We start from the raw sequence: 22,634 nt of genomic DNA, 5'->3' as shown, positions 1-22,634 counted from the left end.
GGACAAACGGAAAGAGGAGCTGGTCTCTGTGTTTGACGTTGAAGTGGGTGCAGCTTGAGGCTTGTCTGCCCCAGAACCGGGCACTTTGCGTGCGTGTCCGTCCTGATCTTGTTCCAGTGTCGTCTGTGTTGGTGTGATTTATTGTGGCTATTCTGGATTAGAAACATGGCACAGTACTCAAATAAACACTCGCAGCTCGTCAAGATCGCCTTCATCGCTATTCTAGGTGGGTATTTGTTTATGATACTGCTGGGAAAGACCGTGACCACTGAGTGCAGCAGCGACGTCACACAGTGAGGACTGATGTCAAGCTCATACATGAGTCTTGGAAAAACCGCTAACGTTGGTTACATTTAGTGTTATTAGCCAATGATATAATCATTATGCTTATGTGTCCAAATTGCTACCTTGCAAGTTAGGTAGGTACTGTAATGATGATCGTTGTGTAGTGCGCAAGCTAAATGTAGTCTATGTTAACTGAGAACTGTGACGTTATATTGTAATGTAGCCCATATTTTTCTGGTATGGTTGGTCGATCAGCACTGCATGGAAATCTTATTATTACAGTTTTTGTACTTTTCAATAACTTTAGCCAAATACATTCAGCAAGTTAACTAGGTAGCCCCTTGCTAAAATGTCTAGCACAAATAGCGCTAAGCTACCATCTGAGTGACTGACTCCAAGTTACTTTCATATCTATCATAAGTAACACCAGCCGTCATCGCTTTAGCTAATTTATGGTTGTTTTATTTTATAGCTGCTATCTTGCTACCCCACCTTAGCTGTCTGTATAATATTCCAAATACAGCGACCGTTAATCTCTTAGTGTAACATTCTTCAGTTTAAGCAGATAACTATCATATTTTACTGCTTACGCAAGTTGCATTTGTTGATTTACGGTTCTAATACTCTAGCAGCAGCTCACTTCTCATCATTGAAATCATTTTCAGCATTTCACAGTACGCTGATGGATTGCCAAAACGCGGAGAAGCGAACAAACTGAGTTTGTTTTTCTGGTTCAGTGGCAGCCACGCGCGTTGCTGTCAGCGCGAGCCTATGCGCTTCCAGAGCCGCCCCATTGTCTCCGCGCGCCTCACGTGACGGCAGCAATGCTTTGTGCGGAGACACTGGCCCCTCTGTTTGCGTTTGTGCACCCGGCGAGCTCTTGCCCCGAATGGGTGACACATACAGGTTTTTTTTTGTTATGGATGTTGTTTATCTAGGCGGCTATATTGTGTAGACATTGAGCACATCAGGATGAGTGCTATGTTACGGTTTTATTCTCCAAAGAAATTAACGAATATAAACGGTTATACTCATCCTGAAGCTGATATATTATTATGAACTAGCAACATGGAAGTTAAGAAAAATGTGTATTTTATTTCTGTATGAAAGAGATGAAGGCTTTTAGGCCAGAAGCTATTTAACCCTTAGTCCTGGCTGATCTGCAATTAGGAGAAAAACCCTTTGACAATCTCCCCAATCTAAAAGACACCCTTGGTATAAATGGCATTGTAGCTGTATTTATTTATTTATTTGTTAACTGTTCTGTTGGTCTTTGTCAGTACTGTATTACAGTTTTGTAGTTTCTCGGGGGGAGAGGTACTGATGTGGACTGGTCCATGGATGGGACCTGGGTGTGGTTCTGTTCAGGGCAGATGTGCACTAGCTTGCATGCTTTAGATTAGGGTTGTAATTTTGCAAGCTTCCTGTTGAAGCCACGTGTGAACATTACCTTGGGGAGTAGGGGTGTGTGTGTGTGTGTGTGTTTGGGTGTGTGTATGTGTCTGTGGAGGAGGTTACCAAGGTGCAAATTCCCTGAGTCATCATCATACTGCAGTGTGAACCTGCATGTTGCACAACAGGGCCTGTTTTAAAACCAGGAGAGGCTGTACAGATATATATTACAGATCGGTGTTGCACAAGTGTTTTATTTATTTATTAATTTATTTAGGATCCCCATTAGCAATACACAGTGTGCAGCTAATCTTCCTGGGGTCCGAACATAAAATACATACAATACATACAAGATTATATAGTGAGACATAAAATCAAACAAACAGACAGAATAGTACGAAACAGTAACATTAGAAAAAATAAATAAATAAATAAAAATAGTAATAAATGAAGAATAATAATAATATTTTTTAAAACATCCAAGAGCCATTACCTGCTGTTTATTTGCAGTTTATATCGAGGCGCGTGGAGAGAAAAATAAGTGTCGCCTGTTAAATGATCAGAGCTGCATGCACCTGTCTCCCAGCAAGTGTTACATGGCGACCACTAACTCTGCCAGGCAATGCAGTGTGAATGCAGTGCATTTTGGTCATGTGGCGGCTGTTCAGTGTTTGTGAGTATGTGTGTGTGTCCGCTGTCAGAGGGCAGCTTGTGGCTGACGAGTGCATGAATTGCCACTGTGAGTGTGCAAGCAGTGCCACCTGTGACAGGGCTCTACAAGTGCTCCCATTTTAGGAGCATTTGCTCCTGAACAATTTATGTGTGTGTGTGTGTGTGTGTGTGTGTGTCTGTGTGTGTGTTGATACTTTGCCCCCTTTTTGCTACTGAGACAGCTGTACCGGTCATCACTGATGTAGCTTCCTCTAGGCCTACCACCCCTCTCACCTCCCCCATGCTCGCCACCTTTATTACCTGTCCTAGACCTGTCTCCTTGGCGGGATTTTGGGGCTGCCTTTATAACGCCTTTACTTTGGTGACACCTGAATTACAGGGACTGTTACGGTGAGCGGTTTCACACCTTGCACATTCTGTGATCACTCAGGATCTGTATCCTGTGCGACAGGATGTTTTCTGCAGTACCTGAAACGGCGTTGCCCACATTACCAATCGCGCTGACGCACGCCTGGAATGTGCCCGTAGATAGCGCCAGTACACGGATCTGGCTGTCAGACTCATTTTTCACTCTCTTTCCACAATAAAATCAGACTGTCATCTGCCTGGTTCGGTGTCCTGAGCGGACCTGAAGCATGCTGGGAACTGGCAGGAGTTTGGTCTTTTGTTTGCCTCTCTCCCTTTTGTCCCTCGTTCCCTTGCTCCTTCTCAATCTCTTGTGATTGTTAGCTTCTGTAATCTGTCATTCTCCATGTCCTTACCACGCTTCACTGGATTTCAGGGGCTTGTGACTGTCCTGACCTGACCCCTGACCTGACCTGACCTGACCCCAGTCCTGACCCAAGATCTGACCTCAGACCTCCCCTTTAAATGCACCACAGCCAGTTTTTCAGCAGATTTGTCTCATACTCTAGATGTGGCACTCAGTAATCCAATTATCTTTTTAATTATGGTCTGGGTTGATTATTCTCTTTGTCCTCAAATGACAAATATGAAAATTACCTGCTGTTTTCCACATGACCGTTATGTTAGCAGCTGCCCATATCCATGACTGGCATTTAGCATTTTTTAAATGCAGTTTTAAACATCTATACAGATTCTTTTTACTAAGGAGATTGCTGAATGCTATAAGTTTTCTCTCCCCAAATTTAAAAGATTTAGGTCCATCCAATTGTTCTAGCATCACCCAGTTTAATTTAGCAAGGCAGATCATTTTAGAGCAGGGCTGTCCACCCCTGTTCCTGGAGATCTACTGTCCTATAGCTGTTAGCTCCAGCCCTAACCAAGCACACCTCATTCAACAGTTAGATATCTCGTTGCGCTGCTAATTAGTAGAATCACATGTGCCAAATTAGGGTTGGAGTGAAAACCCACAGGACGGTAGATTTCCAGGAAGAGGGTTGGGCAGCCCTGCACTAGAGCAAGTTCTAGTCTTCATCACTTAGCGCTTTCATCTTCAAGCCAGCCTGGTTCTAGCCCTGCAGTGGGAGGGGGATATTGCTTTTCTGTTGGTTCCAGATTTCCCATCACTTAAGTCTAAAAGTTGACCTAAGCTGCCTAGTTCAGTGCACTTAAAATTGTCAGGCATAAATATATCTGTATATTTGTTTGTTCCACGTGAATGGCTAGTCTATCTCTTACCTTTACATGTAAATCCCACATTTCACATTGCTAAAAAGGCAATAGTGATGATGATGATGGTCCATCTCTCCCTACAGGATGTGTGGGCGTGGCACAGGCTTTGACGGTGGAGGTGAAGGACGGGAATGCCACCTGCATCAAAGCTGAGCTCTCAGCTTTGCTCTCTATTGTGTACACAGTGAGCAACGGAACGGTATGTCTTCAGACTCCCACAAACACATGATCGCCTCAGTTTGCTTTATACGCCCGGTGCAGTCGTCGCCGTGGTTACCGGACTAACTGACACCTGTTTTCTTCCTGAGAGGCATGTGTTTCCATGGACAGAATTAACAGGAGTGAAACTGAACTTGCCAATCCACTGAAAATGTCTATGTACACGTTATACTGCAACTCTAAATTATGTAGTACCAGTGAACTGGGTTTTATTATGTCAGGGTATAAGATTCAAATGTTCATGCAAGTTATTTAGCATTATTTAAGCAAGAGTCTTCAAAGAATTTAAAGAATTGTCTTGGCTATTAGAGATAATGAACAAAACTAGCCTGTATGGTTGTGGGAATAGGAAGCCATTACATTGCAGGGGGAAGACTCATTTCAAATCCGATATGGAGTTTGCAACAAAGCATTTAAGTGGGGTTTTGTGAGAAAAATTGGCACTTTGTGGTGTAAATGCAAAGCAAGCACGTGGGACTAATATGGAAAAAACAGTCTGAACTGAACCCTTTGAAGAGCATATTTTTTGCAATATTTTTTCAAAATTCGAAATCATTGTTCTTGAACTCCCTTGCTTTCATTTGCTTTCAGTAGTGATTGTTTCATCAACCTTTGATTGTTCAGTTAAGAGACCCTCTGTGTGTTGGCCTTGTACAGAATTATCGCATGCTCTCATTAATTTCGGTCATCATATACTGTTGTCAGACATGAGGGTACACTGTGTAATGTACCCCCCCCCCCCACAGAGGACAGTCAGGGTGCCCCTCCCCGACTCGGCCACACTGGGCAGCAGCAGCTCCTGTGGGGGGGACGGCCGGGCCCCCTGGCTGGTGCTCACCTTCGGGAGCGGCCACGCCCTGGGCCTGAGCTTCTCCAGCGATGGGGCCCAGTACAGGGTGGACAACCTGACGCTGGAGTACAATCTGAGTGACAGCGCCACCTTCCCAGAGGCCTCCGGCTCCGGTGAGTCTCTGCCACAGGTGTACAGGTGAACCGGCGCGCACCTCAGGGTCTGTGGAGTGCGCGTCGGGTGTGCCTCATCGCACGTCTCCCCCTGCAGGCCTCGTCACCCTGTCCACCGCTTCCACCGGGATCCTCGCTGGGGTCAACACCACCTACCGCTGTGTGAGCGACTCCGTCGTCAGCCTGGGTGGAGATGGTGCCGCCGTCATCTTCTCCAACTTAACGATGGAGGCCTACATGCCAGGAGCCGACCTCAGCCCCAATGGTACTGCCCTACACACACATACCTGCCCTTGCCCTCACCTCAACCACAATGGTACTGCCCTACACACACTTACCTGCCCTTGCCCTCATTTTAGCCATAATGGTACTGCCCTACACACACCTACTTGCCCTTACACTCACCTCAACCACAGTGGTACTGCCCTACACACACTGACCTGCCCTACCCTCTCCTCAGCCCCAATGGTACTGCCCTACACACACTTACCTGCCCTTACCCTCTCCTCAGCCCCAATCTTACTGCCCTACACACACTTACCTGGCCTCACACGAGACTGTAGCTCCACAGGCCTCTCCCCAGTATATGGATATGCGTGACTCTCCTTTTCACTGGCATTTTATTGCTCCTCCCGAAGTGCCAGTGAAGAGCTGAACTACCTCTTAGGCCCTGTCAGCCTCCCCCTTTCACTGGGCTAATGGGGATCAGTTTGCTGACATTAGAAAAGGGTGAGTACATTATAGCACTCAGATAATTCTGTCTGACCCGTTCAGAGACCATCTGCACTGCCGACCAGAGCGTCACCACAGAAGCGCTGCCCACCACGGCTGCTCCCAAAACCAGCGCCGTGACAACAGCCCCTGCCCCTACGCCTCCTGGCAACCCCGAACGAGGAAACTACACCGTCACCAACGGCAACGGCACTGCCTGCCTCCTGGCTCGAATGGGGCTCCAGCTCAACCTCACCTACGTGTCCAGCTCTCTGAACACGGTATGACGCATGCGCACACACACACGCACACGCAGACACGCACAAACAGGCATACACACACACACACACACACACACACACACACACACACAGACGTACACGCACACAGACACGCACACACACGCAAACCAAGGACTCGTCCAGCTCTTATCCGTACTGTAAACAATCAACACTCGTCAGCTTATACTGCCTCCGGGCAACGCAGCATTGCAGCCATTTTCTTGAGTGTGAGCTGGCTTTGTGTAGGCCGATGTGTGATTGTGCAGCATTGATTTCTGTAGATATCTTCCCACCTTGCCAGGAACTGGTCTAGGCTGAGTCAGTCCAAACTTTCCCCTCATAAATGGAACTATGATTCTCTCTGCAGACCGTCCAGCAGATCGTGAACCTGCACCCGAACCTGACGAGGAACCAGGGATCGTGCGCTCAGAGCAGCGCCACCCTGTGGCTGCAGGAGGAACGCACAAACCTCAACTTTTCTTTTGTGCTGGTGAGTTCATGTGTTCAGGAAAAGCAAGCCACTGAACACTGAAGGGCCTCACTACTGAACACAGAGCCTAGCCACTGAACACCGAGAGCCTAACTACTGAACATTGATGGCCTGTTTACTGTACACTGAGAGCCTAGCTGCTGAACACAGAGTTTACATAAGCATCATTGAACACTGGGGAGCCAACCTTTTATACTGCAGGTGCTGAACATTGCACTTAAAGGCTAGCTTGACTTAGCTTAGCTACACTACGGGTCTACCTTCTAAACAGTTGACAACTGACAAAGGAATAAAGAACATGAGCAAACTTTGTTCTCCAGTCATTTATCTGGTACTGTAAATACTGCAGGTTTAGTTCCCCGTGAAGGCTTACTGAAGCCGCCACTAGAGGGCGACAGCAGTCATTCCGACCCCTCTAATTTGTCCAGTGAGGACACACAGTGACGTAACTGATGTATAATTTTGGTTTTGATCTGTGCTGACTTGAGTTTGTGTCCTTTTTTTTTTTATCTCCAGAACACCACAACTAACAAGTACCACCTGAGTGGAATCAGCTTAACTGCTGACTGGCCAGACATGCAGGGTTAGTCATTTACACTTTCTCCACTCACAGATTAATTATTGACACAATTATACACTTAGGGCCTGATTTACTAAGACCTTTAGGACATGCAATACTAATAACATGACCATGATGGGTGCAAAACAAATTGCATGACCAGGCATGGCAAGGGCAAGTTTTAAAATTCTTAGTAAATCAGGGTTTAAAGTGTATTTTACATCAATTTAAATAATTTAATTTGTGTAATCTGATATTTAATTTCTAATTCGTTAAATATATATATATATATATATATATAAAACTTGATGACGAAAAAAGATGACGAAAGAATACTGAAGAAAAACAACTGTTCTGTACTATTTTTTTCACAACACTACTTGACGCTTAACGTCTTGTAATATTTTGAATGGTATGAGCATTGTTTGTGATAAGTGGCAGATGTTTTTGGAAGTTGGTGAAGGGATATTTATCAAAGAATGAGGCTTTTTAATGTTCGGTAAACAAGTAGAATTTCTTTTAATGGCGTAAAACTTTGATTCCGATGATTCAAATACAAGTTTTGCATCCTGCATGCATTTAAAATTCAAATTAAGGTTCCGGTTCGTGAAATTTTATTTGAATCATTTCCAAAACTCTGAATCGTTTCCAGTCCTGCCCAGTAGAGTCTATGATGTCACTGGTTCGGTGTTGACTTCCTGTGCTTGTATCTGGGATGGTGTGGTTAAGGAGGTATCTGAATGGTCTTATTTGACCCTACCCCACTCGGCTTCAGTAAAACTCTATAAAGGGTGTGCTTCTGTGGAGCTGTATTTCCGCCGTCCCGTCTGATCTCGTGTTCCCCGCCCCGCAGAGCCCTTCTCCGGCGGTAACGAGAGCCTGAACTACCTGCGTGGGACGCTGGGGCGCTCCTACATGTGCAGCGCGGAGCAGACGCTCCCCGTGCTGTCCGAATTCTCCCTCAACACATTCCAGCTTCAGGTGCAGCCCTTCGGAGTCAGCGGGGACCAGTTTGGAGCGGGTACGCCCTCTCTCTCTCTCTCTCTCTCTCCTCTCTCTCTCTCTCTGACTCACACTCTCTCTCTTCTCTCTCTCTCTCCCTCTTTCTCTCTTTCTTTCTGACTCACATTCAGTGTTGCCAGATTTGAAAATGCTGAACCCACCCAAAGCCACACAATAACGTAAAAATGGAGCCCAATAGGGCGGGAATCCGCCCAGTCTGGCAACGCTGCTCACGCTTGTTCTTTTCCCCGCTTGCTCACCTTTAATAGCCTTCAGGCAGTTGGCAGGCAAATCACCTCCACGTGTAATTTTATGAAAAAGGGGTTTTGTCTTGTTCATTGTTGCTTGCCGTCTCTGCTCACTGTTTTGATGTTGATACAACAATGGCATGAAATGCATCCTGCGTGTGTACGTCTGTATAAAAGGGATATGGAATATATCTTCTGCTAAAGCTTAGTTTTTTTAAAAAAAAGGAAGGTAATGGTTTAAATAGAACTGATTTAGTTTAAATCAGTTCTAACAAGTATTTTTTAAAAGTCAGTAATCAGTTTTTTTCTGTTTACTGGCAGGGCCCTGTTCTGTCAGGAACATATTAGGTGCTTGCATAGAGCGGGTTAAATTCAACTTATTTTAATCAGGAACTGATGATTGTTGCAGTGATTCTGCTGTTTGGTACAGATGTTAATGGTATACTAAAATACTGGTGTACTCTAAGCGCAGCCTCACCCCACTGTCCATTGGAGAATCTTTTTCTTTTTTTTTGCCAAGGTTTAAGCTACCCTTTTTGTTACTCTTGCTCACACACCTTTTCTTGCTGTTGTTCGCTGTTGCCATCGGCAACAGCAGACAGGTGAAGCGGAAAGAGAACATGAAGCACGTACAGGTCTTCCCAGGTGTCAGTGCAGGGTCAGAATGGGACTAGCGTGCACAGGAGATTGTGTCCTTGTGCGGTGGCTGTTGCCTGTCGTGTGAAAGGAGACACCTGCATTGTCGACATCTAACCAACTGAATGAAAGGAATAATCCCCCCCTTTTCCTTTTTATTCTCTCTCTCTCAGCGGAGGAGTGTCAGCTGGATGAAGACAACATGCTAATCCCCATCATTGTGGGGGCTGCGCTAGCTGGGCTGGTGCTCATTGTTCTGGTTGCCTACCTGATTGGCCGGAAGAGGAGCCATGCTGGCTACCAGACCATCTGATCACCGCCGGTCACCCGATCAAACGGAGACGATGTTCAACCACTGCTACTAACGACTTTCACCAGACTCTGTACAAACCCCGCCCCCCCCCCCCCCTGCCTGCCCTCCACTTGGTTTACTTCCTGTCACATGATCACAGGGAGAGGAAGTTAAAGCTGTGCTACTAATTGACCGTTGCCAGACGCTGCAGATTCCCGCAGCCCCCCCCCCCCCCCCGCTGTTTCGCGCGCTTGTTAGCTGTCCTGTATTCTGATTAAGCGGGGTTTCCGCGCGGGGGGGCTGTTTGTCCCCTGCCATGGCCCCCCCTGCAAGCACGTTCTAACGGGCGCAGGATTCACTGCTCCCCCCCCCCCGCCACCGTGCGTGGCTCCCGTTTGCTCTCCTCTGAATAGCTACGCGCGCTTTGTAAGAACGAACGGAATTTGCGCTCTTTTGTAAATAATTGGAAGTTTTTTCATTAAATTATATAGCTCAAAAAAACTCTAAAGGAGAATGTCAGTTTGGGGGGGGATGGGGTGAGTGAGGGGAGCGGTGGGGGGGGGGGGGGGGGGCGAGGTCATCTGTGACAAAAGAGCAGCTTGTCCCTAATCCCGAAAGGACTCCAGATTGATTGAACCCAGCAGAGCTGTGATTGACAGGGTAGCCGACCAGTCGGCACAGAGCTCGGGAGCGGGCGGAGGAGACGCCCTAGCCTGGGGTCTGTGAGCGGTGTGAGTAGCTAGCGGTAGAGTTGTGTCAGTGGAGTGGAGAGTGCCTCTTGCTTAAAGCAGGATGACTGCAGTGCTGGGAGAGATAAGAGTAAACCTGGCATTTTGCATTAACAGGATCATATTTTGAAATGAGATTTTTGAATGGGATGAGCCGTCAGTAGTAGGGATGTTGTTGTTTTTCCTCCCTCATTAGTGAGCTATGCTGTGTGTTTTGGTTTGGGCCCTCTCTCTCTGCTGTTCTCTGGTGCTGCTGTCTCTCCCAGCCCAGGCTGCAGCAGCGTCACACAGGACAGCTGGGTTTTTTTGTTGTTGTTGCCTTTATTCTGTATCGCTTGACATGACCCAGGAGGCATCGCGACTCCTGTGAAAAGGGAATATTTTATGCTGCCCTGCACACTGTTCACCCCCCTCCCCCCTCTCATGTGCATGGCTAACTTCCTGGAAAGTGTTGCACAGTTGAGGAGCGCCGAGTCTAACTGCTCACAGTGTAAATGACTCGAGCCTTAGCCCAGCCGTTATTGAGGAACGAAATTTGTTTTGTATTATTTATTCCCTCATCGTGTAGCGGGTGCTGCAGGGTGCGGGTTCCTGCTTCCTTTGGTCTTCCTGGCCATTGCAGGAAGTGAGTCAGTGGGCCTGGCTGCCCACTTCTATGCACCCCCCCCCCCCCCCCCATTCCACCCCACCCCTTTCCCCAATATGTCGTTGATTGTTGTGTGCATACAGCTGTGGTCAATTCCAGTGTGTTTAGCTGGAGTTTAAACCTCAGGCCACAGAACTGTGTTACAACTGCGACAGCTAATTGCTATTTTATAGATTTGGACTGTCGTACCTGTTGGAATGCAGCTCTGTGGTCTAAGGGTTTAAACTCGAGGTTAAATCCCAGCTAAGCACACTGCAATTGACCAGAAGGGGTTTTTCTTAAAACTCCTTCGGTATTTAACTATGAGCAAGTGCAACGCTAAACTAGTCCTCCGGGTTGTGGTTGAGGGGAGGAAGAGTGTGGTCCGGACGGGCCTTCATTCTGGGGACTGAGAATGCAGATTTAGATCTAGGCCCAAATCCAGAGGAACACCCCCCCCCCCCACCCCCCACCCCACAGAGTCCCACACTTGCCAGTCTGAACATGTCACCACTGTCCCAGCACTGTCCATCAGAGATGGGCAATCGGCTTCCCCAATTCCTCTTCCTCCTCATTTTCTGTTCTATTCCATACTGAACAGATATTGAAAATGTACATTAAAACCATATCTTGGAGGGGAAGCTGGGAAGTGGAGTTCTAAAAGAAGTGTGAGGCCTCCAAAAGATGTGTAATATTCTTTTCTAACCCCCTGAAAGTTCATATTCACTGTAGCGATTGATCTTATATTTTTTTGTAGAGGAATGCTCTCTTTTGATTTTTTTTTTTTATATGCATCTTGGTGAGGTAAAATAAAGGAAAATGATACAGTCTGTGTTTCTCTCCAAAAATATCTCTTTGTTCCAGATGTAATAAACAAAATGTGTGTGGGTGAGTCAGTTCATTATTATGGGTTCTGCCTCATCACAATCACTTGATAAACAAATTGTCACTAACATTACAGCTATTATGATCTTCATCAAACAATTTAACACAGCTGTTAAATGCTGATATAAAGGGTATGTTTTACAGGTAGATTTTGGGCATGAAATAAGAGAAAGGTGCTGAAATGAATAAAAACGTAGGGACAAAGTTGAGTTTAGTAAAAAAACTAAAATGCCTAAATACGCATTAAGACAAATGCTCCTGCAATCCACACACAATTTACCCCATACCTTGGCAGGAGAAAAAAAAAAAACTTTTATCAATGACGATTTCAGGGGTTAGTGCCTCAAGCATTTTACACACAAGGAGCGCGTTTTAGAGTTCTGAAATAATTTGCCTTGTGATTCTAATGTGAATGTAGGTTGTGACGATCAGTTTATTGCATTCAGACTTTCATATTGCTGACAAAAAAAATCAACATCCTCATACCCACTTCCTTCTCCATGATGTTTTAGCAACACTAATCGAGAAAGGATTTAGATTGTGCAGTTAAGGTCAGAAAATAGCTCAGCAGGTTAGCCTTTCTGTTGGTGAGCAAGGCTTTATGATTACATTCATTACTTAAGGATACTAGAGTTGTGCCCCCTGTTCCACGTTTTCTAATCTATATGTCCCCTGATGTTGAGGTACCAACACCTTATCAGCACATCAGAGCTGTTCCTTATAGCGGATCTGGAAAATAATAAATCACAGTACCTTCCCAGGGCTACTTCATGCCATGTTACAGCTTCATTACACCATGAGAATTACCCAAAAATATATGCTAAAAAGTGCAAAGTTATGAAAATATAGTTAACAGCTTTCAAATTTAGTAAGATGCCTACCGCCACTCTTTAAGATTGAATTCACCTGTTAGGAAAAACGCCACCTGGAATCTTCAGTCATGGGACTGCTGTGGTTCTGCGTGCACACATCTGTGTTTGATTCTGTGTACGTGTGTGCTGAAAACGCGTAAATCTTTACACTTAGTGCAAATCAGAGTTTGGAATGTTTCAGTGTCTGTCCGTGGGGGTAGGGGGTAGAGGGGCGGGGCAAGGTCACGATTCCTGAGCCACGATTTGTGCTCGGCACCTCTCCCGCATCCTGTTGATGGTTGCCATGGATAAGCTTCCGGGCTCAGTGAAGATTCTCTGCAGAAGCAAAGACAAATACTGATGACGACAATACAAGAAGCATGTACACTGTATGCGACTGAACTATGCACACATTTATGAGGTGGTACATTATGAGGTGTGTTAAGCTGTGCATGAAAGGGAGGGAGGGAGAGAGAGTGAGAGAGGGAGAAAGACAAGGTTACTGGATTCTCTCGACTATTTTATCTGAGCAGTTGTGTCATGTACTGGTGGAAATGTTATATCCATAATTTTACAAAAATGGCACTGACATACAGGTAAATTAGATACATTGTCAATCAGAAGACCTAGACCCTCTACGTTCTCTGCACTGGGACAGGAATCCACCTGGACACCCTCACCTGCATAAAGGCGTGGCAGTTCTCCACGAAGCCCCCCTTGGTGAGGTCCTTGAAGCGGTCGCACACGTCAGGGAAGCTCCTGGCCTGCAGGATGCGTGCCTGGTTGTGCTTTATGAGGGTCAGCGCCACACGGAAGATGATCTTGGAGCCCTCGTAGAAAAGGCAGTCCCAAATCCGCAGCACTGTCTGGGGGGGGGGGAGGGGGGGAAGAGCGCCAAACGGCTGAATCGGGCTCTGGGCTCTGCAGCACAGCTCAAACAAAGGCTCAGATCTGTGTGTTTATACCTGACCACACCTGTGCCCACAGCACACCTTAACACTACCCTTATCCTCCTCCCTCCACCCCTGTCCACCCCTTCTTTACACCCTAACCCTCACATCCGCTGACCCATTTCCGTTCCACCCCCCCCTCCCCCTTTCCCAAGTGTCCCACTCACCTCCACAGGCAAGACGTCAATGAACAAGCAGATGAACCAGCGCGACACCACCAGTGTCCACATCACGCCTTGCTCATGCATGACCTGCCACACAGCGGGGACCTTGACCCTCACCAGCTCCCCCAGAACCTCCTGGTCCGTCTTCAGCCCCAGCATAGCCGTGGCGTAGTAATCTAAAACGCACCGAACATTCCCGCCGTCACACAGTGTACTCAGTCACACATTCAGCCAGGGAAGACTCCTCTGAACCCTTTAATGTGGGAGATCACAAATATGTGACTAGAATGTTCTTAGCTGAACATTCTAATACTGATGTCACAATCACTACTGGCAATTGAAAGCAGTGGAGTTCTAAAACACTGACTTATAATTTTGAAATAAATAAAATTACATTACAAAAACCTAGGCAGCCTGTGCTTGTGGTGTGTCAGCCAGATCGAGACAGTAACGCAAACACACAGACACACGCAAACACTCTGGACCCTGCTGCTGGGAGTGGAGACACACAGCCTAATGCACTGATCTGGCAAGGAGACCTGACTGCATTTGCATTGATATTTTCAAATCAGCTGGTATCTGAAGGGCTTGAGGGGACCTGATGACAGAGCTCTGGTCTGGGCACAGGGAGCACGGTGCCAGAGCAGGAAGGTTCGACACTTCCTGCATGGTCTACGCGGGGGGGATTAGCCCCCCCCTCGCTGAGAAGGTCTCAATAAGCTCACAGCAGATAAAGGCTCATGTGACCACCAGCAGGTTTATTCATAGCCCAGGGGTGGAGCTCCCAAAATAGAGCCTTCCAGAGCTTGGGAGAAGAGCTGCAGGCCACCCCAGAGCTGTCCCGCTACACTTCACCTATTCCTTACACCTTTTTAAAAACATTTTATTTAAATTTACACTCTTTCTTTCCTTCTCCACTCACCCCCTACTCTCTCCATTCTGTCTTTCCCTCTCCCCCCCGCTTCCTCACAATCTTCGCACCTCCTCACCATTTCTCTCCGTTCCCTCTTTATCTCTCTCTCTCTCCCTACTCCTCATTCCTCATAGAGGTCAAATACTCCACATACACAAGCTGACTGCATGCAGGCAGACAGACGGACGCGTGCACACAGTCTCTTGCCGATGCCAGAAGACAGGGCAGGGAAACAAGTGCAGAGAGACACGACTGAATGAGACGGGCGGCTGAAGGAGAAGGAACAGAGAGCGATGTGCTGGTGGCGATAAGACTCACCAGGTAGTATCCGACCCAGCAGGGCATCCAGCAGCCAGAAGGACTTCTCCTCATCTTTGGTGATGATGAGGAGGTAGCCTGAGATGAAGTTCATGCCCTGAAACACAGAATTATCCTGTTAGCCAATGTTAAAAGTGTGTATTGTGAACAGTCACAATGACACAGTTGTGGCTAGCTAGCGCACTAGATAGCAAGTGTTTGTGTCGGCTATTTTATATTATTTTTATTTTACCTTTATTTACCCAGGGTAGGTTCGCTGAGCACGGATGCCCTTTTGCAGGAACGCCCTGCTTCACACTCATACACATTCACACCTGGGAGCTGTCCAGTACAACCACAATCCTCTATTGTTGGCCACTGAGCAGCTCCACTGGAGGGAGAGAACATTTTTTTGCCAATTAAATCAGGGGATGATTAGGTGGCAAGTTTTCTGCGAGAGCCAGATCTGGGATTTTAGCCATGCCGGCAAATGCTTTACAGCTATTTGCTTTAACAGCTTATAGTTCTCTCCTAAGCTATATTATTAACAGTAGCCTATTAAATTGTAGCCTACATTGCCGTATAGGGTTAAGGTTAGTCTTTCAGCAGGTGATATTGACGAACGCATTAGGCCTGTGCCTTGCAGACACTGTGCTACTAGCAACAGCATCTGATCAGATGAGCTCCTCCGTGGCATTCTGGTGCAGCAAGTGAAAAACTCCACATCCTTGAACTACGAGCATTTCTCTGGAGACTCCTACTCCTCCAACGAGTGGCGCCTTTTATTTAGGCTACATCCCTGAAATATGCGCTCCGTGTTTGCTTTGTCCTTTTGAGGAACAACAGACATAATAGCGCGTATTGAAGCTGCAGCTTCTTCCTCCATTGTCCTCCTAGCCATCATAGGAATGCGTTTATATTTTTTTTTGCTGACGACGACCACAGTCAATGTCGGGTGACAACAGAACGTTCGTGAATGCGCAGCGATTTCAGTCGAGCGACACTCTGTCGCTGGACTATAAACTGGCCTTAACCCTTTAAGGTGTGAGGTCACTGAACATTGTAATGCTGATGTAACTATCGCTACTGGCAATTGAAAGCAATTGAGTTCTAGAACTCTGACCTGGAATTTGGAAAAAAAAATTCTGTATCGTCAGCTGTGAAAGCCGACCAGCTGTGAAAGCACTTCTACCCAGGGGACATCATCTTATCGGTTTTTTATATTCTCAAGAATTTTCTCATGAGGACTGATTGGAGTCAAGAGTCTCTACACTTCATACCTTTAGGGAGTATATGAAATTCAGAGTAATATTAAGCCCCACACCCAAAAAAATTGACATTTTTAGTCTATTATAAGAAATAAAATAATTTGAGATATCTGATTGGCCTGGCACCATGACATCAAAGCAATCTAAGAACAAGGGTTCACTACTGTAAACCATGTTAGAAGCAGAAAAATCTAGAAATGACATGCTGGCAGGTCTATGTAACCTGTTACACTGACATTCTTCCAGGGATCCATGTTGCCGCAACGACAAATAATGTTCCACATTAAAAAGCAGAGGCAGGCGGACATCGGGGGTGAGACTGCCCGACCTCTCGGGACATGACACCACAGCCTGAAAGTTTTTTCTGATTTTTCCCGTGGGTTCTCTTGCACCCCCAGCTCCCCCCCCCCCCCCCCCCCCCCCCCCCCCCCCCCCCCCCCCCAAGCACCCAGCGTCACAGCATAGGGTACTGATACTGGAGCGTAGGGTATCGTTCCCATTTTTATTTTCATAGTGATGCTAAGACGTCCGGTCCCACACCGCCCAGCTCAAATAAAGATACTTCACACGCTGCTGACACCGATACTTCCTCACTTGAGCCCAGAGACACTTAAGTGCAGATCCAATGGAACCCCATCCCAGTGACATGCATCCTCTCCTGTCTGAACCAACTGCTGCGCAGAGCGATTTCCTCTGCCCGTGCTGCTGCTCACACGCCGCGGGTATGTCCACGTACGTCTGGGACATTCAAGGACAAACTCACAGGAAAAAACCAACTAGAGCCTTTCTATCGTCATCACACGCTGACGACCATCCTGGCATCCTGCCGCTCCCAAAGATCAAACAGGACAGAAAACCACAGAACCGCCATCTTGAAATGCGTTGAGTACCTGACGCATGACTCTCACGTAATTAAAGATTACTCAAGGGTAGTACACAGGACTCCACAGGCTCACACGTCTGTCTGTCTGTCTGTCTGTCTGTGTCAGAGAGTGTCTGTCTGTTGGATAGGGGATGTCCATTTGCCTGTCTGCCAGGAGGTGCTGTGGATTTAATCCCCAGACTTCCTGAAAGACGGAGCTGCAGCGTGCGTCAAAAGCAGCTCCTGTTCCCGAAGGGAAACGCGCAGCCGTTTGTACACACTGCACTCACCTCAGCGTTTCAAAGGCTCTGAAGGGCTGTATTAAACAAACAGCACCGTATGTGAATAACAGGGAGTGTTCCTCTTTCCTGAACCACGAATAGAGCCTTTGAACATTACATTAAAGGCATTCAGACACTGAAAACTATGTTAGAGCTATGTTATCCAGAGCAACTTACACAACTTTTTAGCATTCTTACAAAATATCTATTTATACAGCTGGATATGCAACTGAAACAATTCAGGTTAGGTACCTTGCTCAAGAGTACAACAGCAGTGTCCTACCAGAGAATCAAACGCAGTTCCATACCCATTATACTACACTGCCACCAAACACTGCACCACACCAGAGAGGACAGATTTAGGACAGAGTTAGCATTGGGCACAGAGATCCCTCAGCACCTGGCAGTATCCCACGGCCTTGTTGTGGTGTCCATAGGCCACCAGCACATTGAACAGGGTCTTCTGTAGGCAGGGGTCAGAGGTTTTGCGGAACTGAACGTTGTCTGGAAAGGTCCTGTGCAGGTCTGCAAGAGTAAAACTGCCATCACGAAATGTTCTCACAGAGCTACTGGAACGTGTTATGAATGTGAATGTTATAACATTGCCATTACAGGGCAGGAACATAGTGAGAAAGTGGTGTTAGCTTTTCCCCATCCCACACTTAAAGTATGCAAGCTAAAATCAGAATAATGTTAAAAGACAATGGGAGTGCAGGTGAGATCGGGAGTGCAGGTGAGATCAGAAGCACAGGTGAGCTCAGTGACGGTTGTGCTTCACAGCTGCTGGTTGACAGTGAATGTGTGTACTGAAAGCAAATTCAGCTTCTATATTATGTAAATGTCAAAGCAGAAGTTGACACAAAGACCCAAGCAAATAGTTCCCGTTTGCAGGCTCTCAGTGCCAATAACAAAAACATAATACAGGTAAGGGTGTAGGCAGTGGAAATGATTTGTTTTAAGGCACCAGACAAGAAAAGATAATATGAAGAGGTGGAGGTCCAAGAACACCCACCTGTGCGAATGGTATCCACTAGCTTGTCATCATGCTCTGCCTCCAGCAGCTTGTGGTAGTACCCTGGGTTTCTCTCCATTCTCTCCTGGGCCCCACTGGCTAGCATCCAGATGAGGGCACGGTGCTCATTGGGAATGCCCTTCCGTACATACCGCTTCACTGCAGAAAACACGGACGCTATGACGACCACAACAGCACCACTGACACAGGACGACCATGACATCATTTCCATTCCCCCCCTCATACGTATTAATTTAATAACATAAATGTTGAAGCACTGCAGATGCACTATTTTTTACTTTTACATTAGTTTTAAATTGCAACTGCAAAATACCATTGGCGATGAGAAAACTACACCTGTGTAGGCTAATGCATCGTATGCCACAAGATTCAACCAAAGACTGCGACAAGAGTACTTCCTTTCTGTTTTGCAGCACTAAATAAACTATATAAAGTAACTCCGAAATCATGTATGTCCATCTATCAAAGTTCATGCTGCTTTACAGATAAAATTCGGCCGACTTCTCCTTCTAATCTTTGTTACACCCAGCTCGACTGAGGAGGCAAGTCACAAGAGAACAAACTGGATGGGCCAATAGGACGAGCACACAGTGTGCACCCGGTGCTTAGGGGAACTGTAGTATCGTGTAGTATTACCTAAAATTGACTTTATTATTTGTAAACTACAATGATTTTTTTTGTCGTAGAAAACTCTACAAAAGGTCACCCGACAAAGAGGGTGGTAAGAGTGACAAAGTTAAATGCCACTGTCGAATTCTTCTTGCCTTTGGCCAGTGGCAGGTGTTAATGCCAAGCCCTGACAGCAACCCTGATGTGCATGGGAACGCTGGTGTGTGTGTGGCAGAGGAGCCCTGATGTGCGTGGATGTGCAGAGGAACCCACCTTTCAGGCTCCTCTCCACCTTGTTGTGCCCTTGTAAGAGTTTTGACCACTTTATGGACCTCCTGGTGAGGACGGCCAGATACTCTGACATCAGCTCCTCGTAAGACTCGTAATCAAAGTCTTCTGGCCTCTCAAACCCGTAAGGATCCACCCTGCAAGAACAAAAGCACAGGGTGGGCTGAGAACGGCCAAACGGCTGCTACAACTCACCAGCCCCCTCCACCCCCCTCCCCTACCCTACCAACCTCCATCTACACACAGAACTGCCTTCAGCGATGTGGGACAGTCACAGGAAGAAAAAAAAAACAGTGGATCAATTCTGGGAATGCGATGAAATAAATGACCCATATTCCCATTAACAAACAACAACAACAACAAAAAAAAAAACACAAAGGTAAGCATCATTTCAAAAAATATTTCTTTAAATTGCAGGAGTGAATTTTTGCAGCCCATTCAGTAACCTGCACAAGGTAGTTGCTTTCCAGCAGGATGACTGACATGGTGAATGGTGGCCGTATAAGAGGATGTGAGCCACTAGTGTTCAATAACAGTGTCCTAGCCACGAGACTAAAACAAAAGTTGTCTTTACATAACTTATGCGATGTTAAAGGCACTCACATTCCCGTGAAACGTGCTGTAGGCTATTATACAATAAATTATTACCAAGGTGTGCAAACCATAAAAATGTAGGCTACTACTATTTGCAGTAAGTTGCGCAGATGCGTCGTTAAAAACAAAACTGATGTTTGTTCACTTTGAAAAGTAACGAAGTAATAAAAGTATCAAAAAGTCAGGACCCAAACATAAACTATCAATATTGGAAGGAGTCAAGTAATTTGACACGCGAGGCGTGGGAATTTCAGTGGCCTTGAGCTCATGATCAGCCGACTCGAAAAGCACATGGCAATCTTGTGTTGTCATATTCACATATCTTTGTTTATGAATAAGTGAATTTCATCCTAATTCAAAAGATAAAAGTGGTCCTTATTCAACTGTTCCACGGCCCCGTTCACAACACTTAATGCTATCGTCTAGTCACGTTCAGTTGCATCACATGATTCACTAAGCAAATAAAATAATTAAAAAACGGCTCTAAATTACAAGTTTTATAAAGAGCGTATATAATACCCAGAAAAGGAAAACACTTCGCTAAATGGCTAGCTATCTGTAGGCTATACCGGTTAAATTGTGTAAGCCAATGGCAATGATTAAAAAAATAAAAAGCAGTTAAACAGTAACTTTAGTGACTAAAACTTGCAAGCTCATAAGCCAAACAGATGACCTAGGCTATAATATACATGCACCTGATCCAAATGACTAATATTTGGAAAATATTATTTACATGCCGCAAAATAAACTATCGTGTCAAGTGTGAAGGTAACATTTGCATGATGTAAACGTTGTAGCTATGTGTTCTTAGCTAGCCACGGTAGCTTTCTAACACTAGTTAGCCTGTTACCTCTGAATTCGGTCTTTTGCAGTGTTGCTGGTGCCTGGAAAGTGGTGCGACGAACGGGTCCCATTTGCTTTGTTCTCCATTGCGAACCAAGGCTAATCGGCCAGAAAACAAAATCAGAGTTTAAAAAAACAACCTGGCAAGATCAAAAAACTTTTTATTCCTTTACTGCGGACATTTAAATAATATTATAGTCAATCCATTGCAGAATCTGGTATAAAACAAGTTGCAACGAAATTACAATTCCATTGAAGTGCAACAGGCACAAATTCCCGCGAGGACGCGGATCCCTAGCTCACGGACACTCCAAAGTTCATCACTCCAAAGCAATTACGTTTTTGCGCCGTACCGTCCCCAAAGAAACCAGTTTCGTCGAGGCGCTCCATACAACCAAGATCTTACAGGGTTAAATCCAATTTCCCGGCTAAAGAAAATGTAGGTAGTCTAGTTAAGTTAGTGTCCGGTGCCCATTTCTTAACCTTGCTAGTCCGCCGCACCGCGAGAGCCTTTCACGCAGGGTTTATTTTGCACCTGTTGTTCACATCGACGAAACCTGTTCAAGGGCACGTTTCCCGCTTCCTGGTCGGATTCACTACACTGTGAGGAATTGTCATGGCACGGTTCTCCGTTTTTACTACTAAATATGAACCGATAATGACTTCGCTACACCGGGCTAGTTTCTGCCCTCACCGCCCCACTGTTACCAACACGTCTCCTGAAAGGCACGCTCAGGTCCCAACTGCAGAGGTGGGGCACATGTCAATCAATTTGAGGCGGGGCTTCAGAAGAAAAAACTTCAAGCTTCTGTTCTGCTTGGGTGTTGACGGGCCACCTGGAGCGATAAGACATGAGCAGGTTGCAGCAGCATACAGCAGCATACAGCCTACAGCAAAGTACAGTAGCCTATGTCTTTACAGCAGTTCTATCATTTTATCAAAGGTTAAGCCTACGCGAGCATCCGACTTTTGAACCTTCAATCCGACACGTAGACCATATTAAATAGAATAATAACAACCCAAACAAAGTCACGTGTCTTTTTTTTTTTAGAATGTTCTGAACCTAGTTCACTCCGCGATGTGTCCTTTCTGCTTGTGTGCTCATAGAAAACTACCACGATTAGGAATTTTCACTTGCGTTAGGGGTTTTTGAAAAAAATATAGGCTAAACATTAAGAAGGAAATATATGGAAGTCAGTGGGAGGAGTATAAGGAATGAGAACATTTTTTAGGTTTATTTGCAAAATAAAAACTGAATACATTCCTGTGTTCCTGTTTTTTTTTTTTTTTTTTTTACAAAAAAAAACATCTAATAAAATATGAACTGTGTATTGAAGTAACCGATTTTTAGATTCTGAATCTAGATTTAGAATATTTTCTTGGTTTTCACAACACTAGTCCTTTTATATTCAGTAGATTTAGTTCCCTGCCCACCCTGGCTACCTCAAATCCTATCACTTGATCCCTTTTCTGACTGGGATCTAAGTGGATTACCGTCACCCCACCTGTCTGCTGGACACTATTTTCAAATTAGATTACTTACAGTAAGACTCATAGGATGACTGTATTGCAAGCAGTATTCAATTATCACCTTTTACACTAAATAATATGAATTATTGACATTATATATGGGAAGGTCATATGCAGAATAATTGCCAGGGTTACAGAACCCTGAATGTTCTGAAACCTTTGATTAGTTTGTGGGTACAACTGAACCGCCATTTTGTTGCTCTCATTTTTTTTTGTGCTGAAACCAGCAGAAAGATCACAATAGTGTGAAATAAGTGTACACTGCGTTTGTGTGCAGAACAATGTGTGTGCAGGCGCTCTCTTCTTGTGTGTGCTGATGCATTTACTGTGTTATCGCTTTCATTGTTTTAGCGTGGTGCTTTTGTTTGAAGGCTGTTTTCTGGACGGTCTTTCCTCTTTGTTGTGACAACGGCCTCGTCAAGATAGGGAGGCCCCGGTGACGCGGTGCTGTCGGTACACAAACGCTGTGCCGGTGATGGTCACATCTGGGTCAAGTGGAAAATTTCTGTTCCACAGAATAATGTTTAT

The 22,634-nt window shown here is 45.8% G+C and overlaps 2 protein-coding genes across 5 annotated transcripts; one reads left to right on the top strand and one right to left on the bottom strand.

Annotated features, from left to right (window-relative positions):
- Positions 1-94: 94 nt before the first annotated feature.
- On the top strand, positions 95-11,630 carry lamp1a (lysosomal associated membrane protein 1a). Its single transcript, XM_035393275.1, has 9 exons — positions 95-226; positions 4,068-4,183; positions 4,950-5,166; positions 5,264-5,431; positions 5,941-6,158; positions 6,526-6,648; positions 7,165-7,231; positions 8,061-8,228; positions 9,267-11,630. The coding sequence occupies exons 1-9, from the start codon at positions 166-168 to the stop codon at positions 9,404-9,406; spliced, it is 1,278 nt and encodes a 425-aa protein (XP_035249166.1). The 5' UTR covers positions 95-165; the 3' UTR covers positions 9,407-11,630.
- Positions 11,631-12,018: 388 nt separating this feature from the next.
- grtp1a (growth hormone regulated TBC protein 1a) lies at positions 12,019-21,342 on the bottom strand. 4 transcript variants are annotated; one of them, XM_035393282.1, is made up of 9 exons: positions 21,112-21,340; positions 20,584-20,675; positions 19,125-19,276; positions 18,222-18,380; positions 17,610-17,734; positions 14,820-14,916; positions 13,592-13,764; positions 13,155-13,340; positions 12,019-12,810 (listed from the first exon to the last, which is right to left on the bottom strand). In XM_035393282.1, the coding sequence occupies exons 2-9, from the start codon at positions 20,661-20,663 to the stop codon at positions 12,718-12,720; spliced, it is 1,065 nt and encodes a 354-aa protein (XP_035249173.1). In that variant the 5' UTR covers positions 20,664-20,675; positions 21,112-21,340; the 3' UTR covers positions 12,019-12,717. The 4 variants fall into 4 exon arrangements, with proteins under 4 accessions (XP_035249173.1, XP_035249172.1, XP_035249176.1 ...); XM_035393281.1 differs by having other exon boundaries at positions 12,718-12,810; positions 21,060-21,342; XM_035393285.1 differs by lacking the exon at positions 21,112-21,340 and adding an exon at positions 20,930-21,064 and having other exon boundaries at positions 12,718-12,810.
- Positions 21,343-22,634: the final 1,292 nt, after the last annotated feature.

Source organism: Anguilla anguilla, chromosome 15, assembly GCF_013347855.1.
Source record: "Anguilla anguilla isolate fAngAng1 chromosome 15, fAngAng1.pri, whole genome shotgun sequence".
In the NCBI taxonomy this organism is placed as follows: domain Eukaryota; kingdom Metazoa; phylum Chordata; class Actinopteri; order Anguilliformes; family Anguillidae; genus Anguilla; species Anguilla anguilla.
The sequence above is the reverse complement of the archived record's forward strand: the minus strand, read 5'-3'. Positions and strand labels throughout refer to the sequence as shown.